Source organism: Apaloderma vittatum, unplaced genomic scaffold (assembly GCF_000703405.1).
Source record: "Apaloderma vittatum isolate BGI_N311 unplaced genomic scaffold, ASM70340v1 scaffold16125, whole genome shotgun sequence".
In the NCBI taxonomy this organism is placed as follows: domain Eukaryota; kingdom Metazoa; phylum Chordata; class Aves; order Trogoniformes; family Trogonidae; genus Apaloderma; species Apaloderma vittatum.
The window spans coordinates 25,896-42,063 of NW_009718938.1; the positions used below are offsets into that span (position 1 = coordinate 25,896).

General features: G+C 38.0%; 1 protein-coding gene across 1 annotated transcript; it reads right to left on the minus strand.

The window, feature by feature from the left end:
* Window positions 1–1,621: 1,621 nt before the first annotated feature.
* Window positions 1,622–11,147, minus strand: PHYHIPL (phytanoyl-CoA 2-hydroxylase interacting protein-like). Its single transcript, XM_009870454.1, has 4 exons — window positions 10,955–11,147; window positions 7,362–7,536; window positions 6,368–6,485; window positions 1,622–2,872 (listed from the first exon to the last, which is right to left on the minus strand). Exons 1-4 carry the CDS (start codon window positions 11,117–11,119, stop codon window positions 2,338–2,340), a joined length of 993 nt encoding a protein of 330 aa, XP_009868756.1. The 5' UTR covers window positions 11,120–11,147; the 3' UTR covers window positions 1,622–2,337.
* Window positions 11,148–16,168: the final 5,021 nt, after the last annotated feature.

Consider the following 16,168-nt stretch of genomic DNA (forward strand, 5'->3'; position numbering starts at 1 on the left):
CAAAAAAACAACAACAAACAAACAAACAAGTAATGAAAAAAGAGGAAGTAATTTCACAGGTCTTGGTCTGCTGCACAATAATTTGACACACTGAGATTTTTTTGATGCACTTTACCAGTTATACTAGCTGGGATGAGAGAGGACAGCAATATGCAAGATTATTAAGCACGGGTGAGTGGACTATAGTATATACTTTTTTCCTTTTTGAAAATGCCTTGAAGTGCACTGTGAGAATGTTAGAAATTAAAAGGACACTGAAGTATTGTAGAGCCTCAAATTGACCTGCTCTTAGTTTGAAAAAGTGAAGCAATGCTCTCCAAGGTTTTAGTACATCCTAGTACATAGTAATGTACCACACTTTTCTTTCTAGAATTAACATGCACTATAATTAATTATTAATGTTGGTTCTCAATGTGCTGAATCACTAGATTAAAGGAACTCCGAGCTTAAAATAAGGAAAAAAACTCATGAACGTACGCTCTGTTTCAAGAGAGTTGCCATTCAATTCCAGTAGCTTCAAAGAAAGGTGCATACAAAGAACCAGTGCCAGGATTTGCTCTAAAATTCTGGAAGCAGAGCAAAGTGATGCTGCCTATGCAAACAATAAGGATGGAACATGACTGCTAAATAGAACTAGTGGAGTTTTTTTTAGAAATAAGAGAAAGTGTTCGGCAAAAATGAAATAGATACATTTTACTGGGAAGAGATAAATGTACTGGCTGCTGTCCTTTTCACTGTGGTTCACAGAACCTGGCTCACGGTACTTAAAATTCAGTAAATAGATCAACTACATGCTAATTTTTAGTTCTGTATTAACCTCTGCACTTTATTTTGCCTGACGCTATAACATTCGCTTTCCTACCAAAGCTCGTTTAGACGCATGCACTTTGTAAAATGTCAAAGTATTCCTTGTGTTATAAATTGCCACATATATATATATATTAAAACAAGACTAGATTATTGCATTATGCTAAGATATTTTGGCTAGATAAAGTACATGGTATATAATTGAGTGTCACGGTTATCTGATGGGGAACGCTACACTTCTTGTTTACTAAAAATGACATTATAAAAAAAGGTATTTTTCCATTGGAATTATGCATCTTTCTTAACTTTCACAGCACCACACTTTGTAATAATAAGGAGATTTTTTTTCACTATTTGTGATAGACCATTTGTGTGAAAAGTGGACTATTAACATAAGGATTATCAGTGGGTTTTGTACTAGAAATGAAAAGCAGGGATTCTGGGAAATATCTAGCCCAGACATAAAGGCAGGAAGAATAAAATGAGTTTTTAAAAAAGGGACATGAATAAGTTGAATCATGTTTAGTGTTTTGCTTTAACTGTCATTTTGTATTGACCACATAGTATAAGCAACCTGTTTTCTATCTTGGTAAGAAGGTTTTCCTTTTATAAAGCCTATTATGTATCAAACATGTTTGTATTTATATTGTATGTAATGGCTCAGCATGATTTTGAAGACGTACACATTTTCAAGTAGCTTTGAGGAAAAAGTATGAACACTAAAAAAGGAATTTTTTATTTCTCAGAGGTTTGTTGTTTCAGTGTACTGACTTAATAATTTATAACTTAACTTTTATGAATCAGAAATGGTTTCCTTCGTAAATCTGTTTTAATTAAAGTCATCTAGAGCAACAGGAACAGATACAGAGCTATTTGAAGTTTACAAACCACATCTTTGATAAGGGAAAATGATTTCATGACATGTATACAATTGATATTAAAATGTAATCTATATATTCTATATGATTGTATAATATTTTATACAACAGTACAAATAAAATATTTTTCTATTATATTTATTATGTTGAGACACAATTTCTGTTTCAGTTAGCTAATATAAATAACATAAATAACACCGTCAAACAACACGTTGGAAGTGCTGACATTTCTAGGCTCTGAAATTTAACTCATGCTGCAATTACAACCTTTCATGCTGTTTGGAGTTATCCCAGTACTTGTTCAGTAGTTAAAATGAATGCATATTTAAACACCATTTATAAGCTGTTATTTTTATTTTGCTAAAGCAGTTTATATAGGATTTTGTTATGTTTGGCAAGAAACAGAAAACAATTTTTGCAGCATCTAAGTATAAATGGTTGCCAGAAAGAAATCCAGGACTTCTAATTATTTAAAGCGTCAGGGGAACAGAAGGGAAAGAGGGAGAGAAGAAATACTAAAAACGCTATTGGAGATTTTGAAGACTCGTGTTTGCTTTTGGTGACAGCGGCATGTGCATGCTTCTGACAAAAATGTCTTGACTATGGAAATGGGCAACAGAGGTTTGAAGGCTCCTAAGTAACGAGGGAAGTTTTAACGTCCAACACTGATATTGCAGGTCTTGCAGCTGGGATCTTTCTTTGCATTTGCAGTAGACAAGCTCATTAGTTGGTGACCGGTAATTTCCGCAACTGTGCCGAGGGAGAGATCCACAGGATCAGTGTAAATTACTTCCAAAATAACATCCTGGGCATGATGGTAAACCATGACACCGTCTTCTTCATCGCAGGTCAGAAATTTGTTATCTTTTATATTTAGTTGAGGAAGGCGCTGCTTACAGAATTCGTCTCCTGGTGAGCCAACAGGGGCGATAACGAGAATGACGTAGTGGTAGGCTGTGTACATGCAGTAGAAGTCTCCAAAGTACAAGTTAGTATTTGGGTTGAAGAGTTTTTCAGCTGCGATCTCAAACCTGTATCTTCCGTAAGGTGAATCTTGTGGAGGCTTGCCAGTGTTGAACTCGGTGTTGCAGCTGAAGAAGATGCCTTCCAGCTTCCCGCTGATCGGAGAGCCATGGCTGCCACTGTTATCCTTAACAGAGGGCTGCATAGCATTCCCGTGATGCTCTCTACAAATGAATGACTGGAATTGTTTATTTTGTAATGCTTGTTAAAGAAAGAAGTGGAAAGGTAGGACATTGTGCTGCTTGGCACAGGTACTGAAGGGACACAAAGGGAAATGGTTAAACTGAAAACTGTGGTTAATGTCATGCTCTTAGGACCAAGCAAATCAAGTGATGCCAGAATCAGAAGGAGCTAGATAGAAAAACTCCTGCTTGAGAGGGAAAAATCTGCTTCTCCAGTCTGGCTTATCTGTCAGCTGTGCGGTTATTGTATGCAGGCAAAGAATAGCAGAAACAAAAAAATCCCCCAAACAGCCAGTAAGTTTAATTAGCTGATTTGTTCAGCCTTCCACTATAATTCCAACAATAAACACATTTTAGTTTAATCACATGTTGAAAATTGCAAGTCAGTCTCAATATGCTGAATATACCGTTTACTGATGCGTATTTTTAGCACAGGCAGCACGTATTTCGTATACAAAACTGCCAGAGAAAGTTATTTCTGAAAGATGCTTTTCAGGTTGCCTATAGGAAGGAATGTACTGTGTGCCAAAGGTTTTTTTTCCTCCAAATGATTATTTCAGGTCTAATTTGTCTGCTGATGACTTCAATTAGAGCAGAGCTGGACACAGAGTGTTAGGCAATTTGGTTAGTTTCCACTTCAGCTGGTATCCAGCTTCTGCAGTCACTAGTTCTAAGGGGAAAAAAATGTACAACACTAATTTTTTTTTTTTTTTTTTTTGCAAGCTGAGCTCAATTTGGTTCCAATGGGAAGAAACGTTCAATGCAACAAGTGAAATTTTTAAAACTCTAAATCCCAAGTTGCGCTCAATGGGATTAGGCTGCTATATTTAGGAGAACAGACGAAAACACCCCATCTATTCCTCCTTAGCACCCAAGATTTTATGGTTAGTAGGATGTTCCCCAGAACTTGTGTCCCACATCTCTCTGGAAGTGCCATAGTGACAGCTTTGGTCCTCACTGCACCTGCAGCCATGTGATAGCAGGAAGGGAAACATTCGCTTTTCTAAGTCCTGCAAAACACCACATTTACTGGGCACCCTTAGAAAAACACCTTTATATATATTGACAGATTAAAAACGTATGAAGCTGTGGGGCTAGAGTCTTACAACCCCATTTTGCTTTACTTTTCTCTAGGTTTTTTTTTCCTTCTTTTTCCTTTTTTTTTTTTTTTTTTAAATTGAGGGAAGGAGAAACTAACCAAGACAGACTGTTCTCTCTCTACTTTTAACTAACTCTCAACAGCTCTAGGTAGAAGGTGCTGTGTGGGAAAAGGGTTTTACTTGGACGAGGAGTTTTTACTTGCAGGAGGTTGCAGTCAAAGCAAACAAATTCAGCGTATACATACAAAGCACCTCTAAATCAACTCAGTAATGTCTCCAGCTGTGATTTTTTTCATTATTTCTAATCTCCTCAGCAGCATATCTTGATTTGACTCCAAAACAAATTTCAAAAGTTTCCTGTGCCACTCAAATACTATATAGTTATTGTCTCAAGCCATATTTCATAAGACATTGACTGGGATGGGTGGTTACAATTGGTATTTTATGACTGAAGCGATTACAAGGGAGAAAAAACCCCACAGTTTGAATAACCACCATCTCTGCAACCTGCAAAGCCAGGCTTCTTGCAGTTCCATTTCTGTGGCAAGATACTGACATCCAGTGGCCAATTAGGCTAATTATAAGGCGCTCTTCCCGGGAATCTGAGCTGCTTTATGGTGCTCCCAGCTGAGGTAAGCAGCAGTGACATGAACACTATGTACAAACTCACACTTCAAACCTACATTTAGGGGTTGCTGCTCTAGCACCGTGACAGTTGCTTGTTTGCCAGTGCTGCTAGAGCTACTCTGTAAGCTTTTCCAAGCTTGTTTACCAGTTATGACAGCACAGAGGCATGGTATGACAATGAATTTTTCCCAAAAGGAAGCATGTCGTTAGGGTTTTTGACATAATATTCAGAAGAGTGCATTGTGGAAGGACTAGACAAGTATCCTAACTTCATACTGACCTGGGAAGAACACATCTTTGTTGTCTCTTTAGTTCACTAACAAAGGGGAAAATAATCTCGTCTCTGTTCGTATCAAACCAAGAAAGAACATAAGAGGAGGGAGGATGAAAGATACAGTGCAATCAGAACCACATTTGGCAGACAAGGCCAAACCCACAGCTACAAATGCACCTCAGCTGCAATTTTCAAAGCTCTGTGAACACAAAGGAAAGGCAGGTGCACTAGGATTACGTGGCTCAAAACTAAGCCATATGAGAACCACCATAGGCATTGCCCTTCTCTGGTACCTAGTCCAGGATGGCAGCAGAGATTTACAAGGTCCTCACAGAGCCTCAACCACTGCAATTCATTCTCTAGCTCCACTGAGTTTTGCAGCTTTGTCATCATCATGTGCAATAAACTAATTCTTCCAAAACACAGAAGGGAAAAAGCAAACCCCATGCTCTGGGATATACAAGCTGGTTCTGGAGTAGAGCAGGTACTCATGTCTACAACACAGGAAAGTTTCAAAGGGTGGAGGAGCCTGTTCTCTGGAGTTTGATTCCCTGAAGTATATTTTTTTCTTTACTAGTTTGAAAAAAAATCCCTTTCCATTCTAGGCAGGTACTAGAGTGACACCCACTAAAACCGGAATTATGCAGCACTCCAGCAGCCCCATCTCTCAACGCATATTTAAAGCAGCATAATCAGTGCTGCCACCCTTCTGACATCGTGCCGAACCATCTCTACACACTGCTTACCTCTCATCCATGTTCTTCTAACAGTAGAAGGTTACCTTTGCATGTTGGCTGCTCCTGCTCAGTCAGTACGTGAGCTTTAACTCCTTCTACAGAAAAAAAAATCTTCTTTTCTATTGTAATGAATGCTTCCAGTTGTGTGTGTGAGGGCACCCTGGGCCTCCAGCGGGAGTAAGGAACCTACCTTCAGCTAACTCTTTTTTTTTTTTTTTATTCCAGCTGAAGCACAGTGTTGTAAAACCATCCAAAAATCATCCCCCTCTCCCTCCCCACACAATCTGTAATATTTGGATTGCAGAGCTCCAATTACTACATTTGGGCATAGAAATGGAGTCGTTGCACTTGGAGAGTAAATATTCGAGCTGGAAATCTTGTATGCAGGCAAATGCCTATGCACACTATTGTGCAGTCCTACTTATGGACATCTCTGAATTTCTTAGTAGAAGTATTTGGCTACTAAATACGCTGTTCTGATAACAGACACTTTAAATAGGCTGGAGACCCTGTCAGTACTTTAGTTTCTGTTTCAAAACACAAACCTTTACTGTCTAATGGAAGTGCTGAGTTAAAGAAGGTAGAAGAAATGAATTATGTTTATTTTTTTTTCCCTTCTGAACTGCCAATAAAGCACACAGACAACCTACTCTAGCTTTAGCACAGCTGCCTCCTTTTACCTATTTTTTCCGTTACTCTCTTAATTTGCCAAACAATTTGCATATATTTACTTTCTTACCTGATATAATCAAAGTATTCTTTGTGCTGATTCCGATAAAAAACAGACAGTTTAAGCATACGGCCTGCGATCACTTCAGCTTTTTCCAATAGCTGTGTTAAGTGAACTTTAGAATAATCTGGAAAGAAAAGACAAACTGCTAGCATGGGAGTGGCAAGGAAAAAACCCACCACAATACTCACAAAAATATACACAGATGTGCAGACTTAAAATTGGGAACAGAGCCTAAGTAACGTAACGTACCTCACAGCTGTATACAGAAACTATAGCCCAGTGCCAGTTTCCAGCAGTGGCAACAGACAAATGGCAGGAATATACATGTTTGATTCTCCCCACTCCTTCCCCTGCACATACTCTGCAAGCCTACAGCAACTTTCATCTCAGGATTTCCTGTGTTGGAGCTGATTTCCTTGTGTTTGCAACAGCAGAGAAGCTGAGAACTGCTCACTCTGGCTGATGTCATTTGATAACTTGTCATTTGATAACATTTGATAAACTGATTGCTACAACGTACCTAGTTGTAAGCCAATAACAAATCACATTACTAAAATACCAGCTTGCATAGAACCTGGCCTAAACACTGTCTCAACCAATGTGGGATTCATAGAGAGCTCGCTTCAGCACTCAGCTGTCACGCAGGCACATTGGCACCAGCTGATGCACATCCAAAGGAATCAGTAACGGGCTAAAATGATCCTTGAGACAGGGTGTTGGTGGTGCTCAGGCTTTTGCAGCATGCACACAAGTGGCCCTGCTCCACCAGGCTCCTTTCTCAGCCTGGGACAAGCAGTGGTGCCAGGAATAGCACTTTGTGGCAGCTAAACTATTGCAGAGCAAAGGGGCAGTCCAGACCTGAGCACACACAAAGCCTCACATTAGAATTCCAGTTTGCAGGTATGACTATACCCATTTGGCACTGGTAGATGGCTAACCCACTCAGGCAGCAAAGCTACTTGAATATGTCCTGTCGTGCGTGTTTCCTGAGCAATATTACCTGCTGTGCAAAACTCGATGATTTCGCTCCACTCGGAAACAACATAATCACCATCAACCTGCTTTGATGCTGTCTGCACTGCTACGGTGTATTCTGTTCTGGGGCTCAAGAACCAGTGCCCACGGACTGTCATAGGCAAAGGAACAGCTTTGGCTACCAATTTAGTGGGTACATCCTGATGGAAAGAAAAAGACGAAAACAACACACAAGTCAGCAGAGCAAGCAAACCAGTTCACCACCCCTTCCCCCGTTGTTTTTGCAGTGTAATCCCCAAGCCCTGGCTCTTCTATATAAACCTTAGTTACCCCTCAGTTCCTGGGTGCAGCAAGTAACAGGTTGGCTGAGGACAGTGGTCTACAGTCTGCTCCAAAAGCTGTGGTAACAACTTGCATGTATCAGTTTATTATTGTTTCCAAGTGACTGTGGATTGATACGACTATATATAGCCCAAATATATAATTTGGAACTACACAAACAGAAAAAGACATGCTACTGAGCACAAGAATATCCTAATTTAAGAGCTTCTTTGGCTCTCGTTGCCATTGTTCTCTTTCAGTGAGTGTAACCAAATAGAATTCCTCTTGCCATCAATCAGTCAACCTATATTGCTGCTGCTATCTTCCAAACCAAACTTCAACAGAGAAAATTAAACACATTGCAGAATAACTTTGTAACATATACCAAAGTACAGAAGGGCCAGAACAAGACAAGAGTACAGCTAGATAGTTGTGTCTGTCATTGCACCTTTTGCTTCCCACTCCATCACCATTTCAGATACTCTGGCTTGCCCTTCCAGTGTACCACGCTATAGTGAAAAGAAGAATAGCTGCTCGTTGTTGTTGAAATGCCTGATTTCTGCAGTACCAAAGACTGCAGCACAGATTGCCAGGGGAAGGAAAAAAAAAAAAAAAAAAAGAAGAACTGGGCAGTTTACGCTGGAACTGTGACTGAAAGGCCTTATGGTGAAGTTGAATGATTCTCTGCACAGTGTACTCGAGGAGCTGTGATAGTGAGAGGGGTATTTACTCTTGAAAGTTTATCAGTAATCACAGAATAGTAAGGTGAAAAGTGGGCACTTTAGGTAATATCTGTAGCTGTCCACCTATAAATACAACAACTTCATAGTCATCCATCTATATATACTAACACAGTAGACCCTTAAGGAAAAAAGAAATAGAAAAGAGACATTTTCTGTTCACGATCTATAACTAAGACCTGAGTGCTGGGTTTTTTTTTTGTGGTGTTTTTTTTTTTTTTTTCTTTTTTACTTATCTTCTATTATGGAGAAATTATTGCTTTTCTGTCAGCAACAAATACTCTCCAGTTTCTCTATTAAGAAACTGCAAAATTTGCAGCTTCTGACATTACAAGAGCTGAAATGTGGTTGCTAGTTAAGGGTAAGTTTTTGATGTCATGATTTCGTTTTTGCTAATTCTCATTTAAATCAAGTAGTTGGGAGAAAACTTCCTCAGTGAAGGATTCAGTTGCACATTCTGAAATAAAGAGCACATAGAGAAAAATTACAAGGAAAAAGAAAAGACACCCCAAACAACATTTAAAGCTACCACCCTGGAACTACATTGCAAAGGCAGCCCAAGGGACTGCTAATGCAGTCAGCAGCTGCTACAGTCACAATCATTAGTCTTCCTGTCGTCTTTTCTTTGGTTATGGTAAAAACTGCCTCCACCTGGGTCACATCTCTGTGCCTACAACCCAGTGGTGGTTTTTGCCCCCATTAATGTTGTCAGTTTTCATGTAACATTAAAAGCCTCATTGCCCTCATGCAGCAAACTCTTACCTTCCAGCTGTGTATCAGGGAACTCTTCTAACTGTACCAAAAAAAAGGGGCAGACTGCTTAAAACCACTGACAGAGGGTTTTATCCCTTGCACAGCTAGGAAGGAGGGGCAGATACGATGTTTTTCATGTAGTTCTTTTTCTGAGCAAATACTTTTTTTTTTATTTTAAGGTCACTATATTGACCTTACGAAAAAATGTTCAAATACTCACATTGAAATGTCTCTGGAGAGTCTCTATTTTTTTTTCCTTTCATCTCTTTTCTGCTCAGCTCCCATTCCTGGCTGAGCCCCGAAAGAAGCACAAAGGAGGTTATATGCCAGCTCAAGGACAGCCAGGATTCTGGAGTGGCAGATGGCTGCTACACCACCAGCCCACATCAGACAACTCTAAAGGTACCTAGACAGCAATCATTTCCAAGAGCAACCCGGAACCATGGAATAACTAATCAGCAAGGTATACAAGTAATGGTAAAAGATGCCTCCTTTGCAGTCTCTTTTCATTGCAAAAGAAGCAGCTTTTAATTTTTAGCTTTTTCCCATTTAATCTCATCCTTCCCTTTGCCAGATCTGCTTGTAGGGTGCATTTGTAGGAACTCAGAATACCCAGGTTCTAGTCCTAGTCAGGTGTATTTATTCCTGCAGTATAAAATGAGAATTCAAATTCAAAGGCTGTCAGCTGAAAAGCAATAACAGTAAAAGAAAACCAAACATACCCTACTTTATTTACTATCAAAGTTAAAATTAGGTCATAATAATTGCCTATTATAACATTAAATTCGATAGTGCTTCACACCTGTTTCCTAGAAACTGCAACAACTTGGCCAGACATGTAAAATTCTTGACTTCAAGCAGTTTTAAATGATTTTTCTTTACACTTAATGCATATGTTACTTCCAACCATATTAAAAAAAAAATCAAATAAGGACGTGTGGAAACTATGCACCTGCTCTTAACAGAAGTCACAGGAAAAAATACTCTTACAACAAAAACACTCAGAGAAATTGGTGGAAATATCTCCTGTTTATCCTACTGGCATATAAACCAATAATAATTTAGGAGTTGATAGAATTGGAGCTCTTATATTTGTGTGGTTATTTGTGCCTTGGCAAACCTTATCTTTTTGAGATATTGCCAACATTTTTTTAAAATTTGCACATGATTGTGTTGTTCAATCTTCTATCTCATTCCACGTTTCTCTAGGAATCTCAGTATTTCTGATATTCTGAGGTCAAAGCAAATTTTGCTGGGATTTGTTAAGTACAGATTCTGCAATGTATTCAATATGTCCCTGCGTCAGTGGCTTGAGGAAAGAGGCCAGATGAATATTCAGGTCACAGTCCTGAATGCTGCAAACTAAAATTGCTGGAAGCCTTCCTAGAAGTGCATTAGAATTTGTGACTCTTCTGTTGAAATGACATGTATTGCTCTCATGAGTCTGTAACTGAACAAGAACAGGCACAAATACATAAATTGTTTAAATAATGATTAAGAACTAGTCAGGAACAAAAATGTCTGTCTTACAATGCACTGTACAGGATCCAAAACTATGTTCCAATGAAATAAAGGCAATGTTCAGTTCTCTATGAAACAAATGTATTTGTGTTTACACACATAAGGGCTGGAGATGGAGAAGATAATCTGAGTGAAAACCAAGCCAATCAGACTAATTAAACTCCACCTTTGCTGGTTGTCCAATACTTGTTTCTCATGGTCTGGCTTTGAAAGATTAATAAGACACTGAGATCCATCTATTCAAAATTAAATATTTCCATCCCGATTTTTAAATGAAAATTACCTTGTGTTTAAATTTGTTGGAATTCTTGTTTTCTTTCTTGTTGAGGTCGATGAAGTAATGAGTAATGCGGTCCTTGGATTTAGAATCCATGTCCCAAGAAATCTTGAAGGAATCACATGTGATGTTACTTATTTTGATGTTGTGTGGGACTGGAAGTTCTTCCATCTCTGCAATCCCGCTATCTTGTGATTTATTCCCTGCATAAAAACCAAGCATGATTCATTCAGTTAAAGACCTATTAGATATCTGTTTTCTGTGCTCCAATACAGCCACATCTCTGAAGAGGATTTCACAAAGTCTCATAGGTGGTACTCAGAAACAGCTACGAGGTACAATTATTCAAGTCTCAATATTAGTGATGGGAAATACTGGCAGGAGACGAAATTCTTCACACGTTTAAACACCACCAGCAGGCTGCATAGACCGGCTAGTACCACAGCTGTGTCCAGCTGCAGTTTGAGAATAAGAAACATCTGAAGCTATCTGGTGCTACAACATTTAGTTAAGAAGTCAGCAACGTCCACAGGTAACATAATGGCTCTATCCATACCTGACAGTGAAGTAAATACACATAGAAGTCATATTAATCCTAATCCTGTTTTTCAAGCACAAAGTAAAACCAAACTCTTCAAGGTGTATAGAAAGTGTATGTATATACACATATGTATGCAAATACATAAAAAAATTATCTCCTTCATAACGAAACAATTAACAGCGAGGACTTTGTTGAGCTGTAGTAAAAGGGACATATACATCAATTTAATTTTCTGGTCTTTATTCTCTGTACTCTATTTGCCTAGTTCAGACCTTGCAGTTTCTTGGGAAGTATTTCTCTAAGTACATATTATAGATGAACAAATGACCATTGACCTCCCAAAGCATCACAGGTTCTAAAATTAGGTCTTCCCTTAGTTCCCAAGGCAACCTTGTAGTAGAGAATTTTGTGAACACTAAAACTCAAAAACATTAGGTAATCTTGCACTACATAAGCCACAAGTCAAAAGTGAACAAACAAACAAGCAAAAAAAAGCAGAAAGATGAGAAAAATGAGTGGGTAAAAAGAGAAAAAATAGAGAAGATGATGTAAGAGAAGGAGTGAAGAAACAGCATAAGAAATAGTAATCATAGATAAAAGTAGAAAGAAACAAAGAAGAAAAACAAGGCTAATGTCTGTGTCAGAAAGAAAGCTTTAAAATTCTGTCTAGGTGAGGAAGATGGAAGCCCATGAAGAGATCTGAGGCAACATATTGTCAGAATTATTTTTAGTCACATCTAATTATAGAAAAAAGTAGTACTTACTTATGCTTCCATCATAACTGATAGAAAACTGGACAGAGAGGGTGAGTGTAGTCAGTAATAACAATAAAAATTTGACTTGGACAACCTTAGGGACATTTCAGCCTCTCAACATATGCTGTCAAAGAATTATACCAACATTTCAATGCAAGAATATTAAGGCTGGCCTGATTGTTCAAAATTCTCCTCATAGTTATGTGAAATTCAATCACAGAGGCTGTGAAATCCATAGATTTCCAGCTAATATTCTGAATAAAGTAATTTTACTGATGATTTCAAGAACCAATAATAACACTTTTCTATTTTTTGTTCCATTTTGTACATTTACATTCAACAGGTTGTCTATTCTTCATTGCTTTTTCTCTTTTTTTCCTTTCCAAGTAATATCACAATCAGAGGATGCATGGTCTTACTCAAAATCTCCCCCTATTTGTGCCATCCACAATGACATTTTCAATAGCTGTACTGGCTGCAATAGACACTGAAATACCAGTCATTATGGAAAGCTTTCTCTTCATATGAAATATATGGTAAGCACTTTTCCCAACATGAGATTTCAGAAAGACAGCAGGGAGAAAATGGCATTGCTTTCTTTAGTAGGCATTTTGTATTTGGAAAAATGGCTGAAAGCTCTACCAGGTACACTAAAAAGATGACATATGATTGCTCTTTCAGGAGCGAGGCTCTGTGTTTAAGCTGTAGATGCAGGTTTTCAGACCTCCTGGAGAGCCGGATGGATTCAGATCCCAGCTCACAGAATATCTGAATAAAGACCTGAACAGACATGCAGTCAGGAAAGCCAAGACAATACGTTCATGTGCAACTTCTTTGTTTTGGAAGTCATCTTCTATACTCCATACCTGCGGGCCTTAGCCATGTTACCAACAGCCAAGGTAGTTCAAGTTTCTGGAGACGGGTACAAAGCAGTAATGACCACCGACAAAGAGTACCAGAGATAAAAAATATTTTGGAGCATACAGATGACAGTGAAAGAGCAAAAGTAATTTGTAAATGGGTCTTGTTTTCTGCACAATTCTTGGAACTGATGCCTGCCTCACATCTTTTTCTTAAGAAGTGAATAAATAGTTCAAGGAAATGTTGAGCAGAAAATCTCCAGGTAATTTTAGCAACATTTTATTATAAGTCTCAGAAAAAGAAATCACTTGCATTACAAAATGCTTAGCTATCTTTTTGTGAGTATGTGTGTGTAAGAAATAAAATTCAAAATAAACACTTTTCTGAAATCTTTAAAACTCTTTGAAAGTAGAAGGAAATAATTTTACAGGTTTTGAAATACAGACAGAATATGAAATAAGAAAGTACAATACCTCACAATCATCACCAGCAAGAAACACTCCAATTTCCCTTCTATTTAGAATATGAAGTATGTGTGGTATTTGTAATGCATATTTATATTTTGATACGTATTTGTGTAGTCCTGAATGTCAAAATCTATTGAGTCAACAGGCAGTAATAGGAACCTGTTAATGATGCACAGTATTAATGAGGATGGCAATGATTCAGTGAGTATTGGTAGATGGCAACTTTTGAGTAGCAGTCGGTGTACCATTACATGGGAACAGGAGAAAAAAGGATGGTGTATGAAAAGGAAGCTCTTGCTCTTTAGATTTGACTGATCCTAGGAACAAAACATGCAGGTGACCAGCTGTGCCCACACAGCAGACAACCTAGCACTCCAATCACCAAGGAATTTTGAAGAAGTGTTCTCTTGTAAAGCCTAAGTTGAAACTCAGAATCTGGGTCCTGGGAAAACTAGTGCTTTTCAATGGCAGGAACAGCATTCTGTCCTGAGATATACTGGAATATGACATAAAATCGTGACATACAGTGCTTGGCATCACTGTACCATAATTAACTGGAAAGAAATGAAGATGACAGGGTAGCACAGGAGAGTAAGAATATCCTGTGCAGTCTTGTAATATACGTACATCACTTATAATATGAAATATTTCCATTAGAGCTTATCAGTATTATAAAAGCATTATATAACTATAATTTTAGTAGTTGCAACTGTAAAACAAAATAGTAAGAATGGGCAGAATTTTCAATAGCAGAAGGGTAACTTTCAGCCAAACTTGAAAGTTGGGTGTTAAAGAAAATTCTGCTGTTAAAGTGGGGGTTTAACTAGCATCTAATAACATTGTCAACTATAGCACTTAAAAGTCATAAATTACAAAAGACAGTTTAGCGGCCTACTTGCTAGTTAAAACTGGAGACTTCAGGTGTGTGGTAAATGAAATATAGTTGCCATGGAGATAAAAAACTGACAGATATTACTGGCTATAAAGATAACGCGTTTGTACCTTGCCTTTTTTCCACTTGTGCTTCAGTGCATATTTTGAATAGGTTTTTACACTGGAAAGCACGTCCACTTCAAGCCACTTCTTTTTTACCAGGATCGATTTAAAGAACAGATCAACATCAGCAAATAAGATATCTACTAAAAACAGAAACAGCAGCTGAGCTTACTGAAAATCAGCATATAGTTGCTCTAAAGCACTCCAAAACTCCAGCTGAAAGGGAGCTACTACTGTTATGGATGTAAAAATAGGTGGAAAAGGCCTTAGAACAGCCTGGTTTCATGTTAGTTGCTTTGCCACTTCACTGAAGCTAACTTGATCTCTCTTTGATGAAGCATCATGATACAGACAAAAATTGGAAATGAAAGTAGCATAATAAATGTTGCTCTGAACAGCTTCATATCAAATTAAAACAGATCAGCTTCCGCTTAAAATGGCTACCTCATTTTGCATATTCTGTTGCTTCACTAGTGGAAGACACTGTGGGACTGGATAGAAACACTGCTTTCGTGTGTCTTTTGGGCAGAAACTTATAGAAGAGCTAGCAATCAAACAAACCTGGTCTCCCCTGCAAAAAAAAATAGGCATGTCATCCCTGCGTGCTACAGAAACACTTCTGTTTCAAAAAAAAAAAACACCAAAAAAGTTTGCTTTTAGAACAAGTAAAAGGCTCCAGTCATTCTTGACCCGTCTAATAAGAAGTCAAAGACCACTCATGTATGCATAAGTCACACTGGAAGCATGAGACTTTAAATTTCTTCAAAGCCAATAAATACAACATGCCAGCTTTACTGAGATCAGCTGGAGAACTGCAAGATTAATGTTTTATGCTCCTATTCACAGGCTTATCTCTCTCTGCCATATCCAGAGTTAAATTTCAAGCTAAATTGTCTAATCAATTTTAAAGCAGTTATGATACTCTCTGCTGCAGCTGAGCCAAAATGCTGGCAAATGGGTAACAAACCGATTTTATTTATGTACACATAGACACACTTAATTTAGTATCCTCATTATATCTTCTACTTACATAAATTATCTCTGAATGGGGAAAAAAAAGGCAGAAAATTCCCATTGAAGACTTATGGCTTTCATCTGTCACTACTGGAGACAAATGATAAGACGTGGAAATTGATAAGTCCACACCAAAAAGATTTGGAAAAGGATGGGGTTTTTTTGAGTTTATCTCGTCACTCAAAACAAGTCAAACCATTACATCCACAGCAGTGGAAAGATGGTGGAAAAGAACCTTAACACAGCTTCTGCTTGCTAGTTACTGAGCATTCACAATTGCTGAATTTTTATAATTTTAGGATACTTGATAATTTTTTTTACTTAGTTCTAAAAACGCAGAAACTCACAGCAGGGCAAGAAAGTACGTGCCTGCTGATTTTCTGTTTCACAGACAAACTGTTTGTGTAATCCACAAAAGAAATCCTGAAAAGGCTATTCAGTAGTCCACTCTCTAAGTGTATTTACAGCTCACAGAAGTGAGTTTAATGAAACTAGACCAATAAAATAATACATTTCTGGGTTTCTGTGTGTGTTTCCTTGCTTACAGAAGTTCTGACTCTGACATTATCTTGGCAAATACATTCCT

Excerpts from the sequence above, each read along its gene's own strand:
- PHYHIPL (XM_009870454.1), bottom strand. The coding sequence starts at position 11,119 with ATGGAAGAACTTCCAGTCCCACACAACATCAAAATAAGTAACATCACA. Across the intron at positions 7,537-10,954 it reads CCAACAAATTTAAACACAAG|GATGTACCCACTAAATTGGT; the intron begins GTAATTTTCATT and ends TCTTTCCATCAG. Across the intron at positions 6,486-7,361 it reads CATCGAGTTTTGCACAGCAG|ATTATTCTAAAGTTCACTTA; the intron begins GTAATATTGCTC and ends TTTTCTTTCCAG.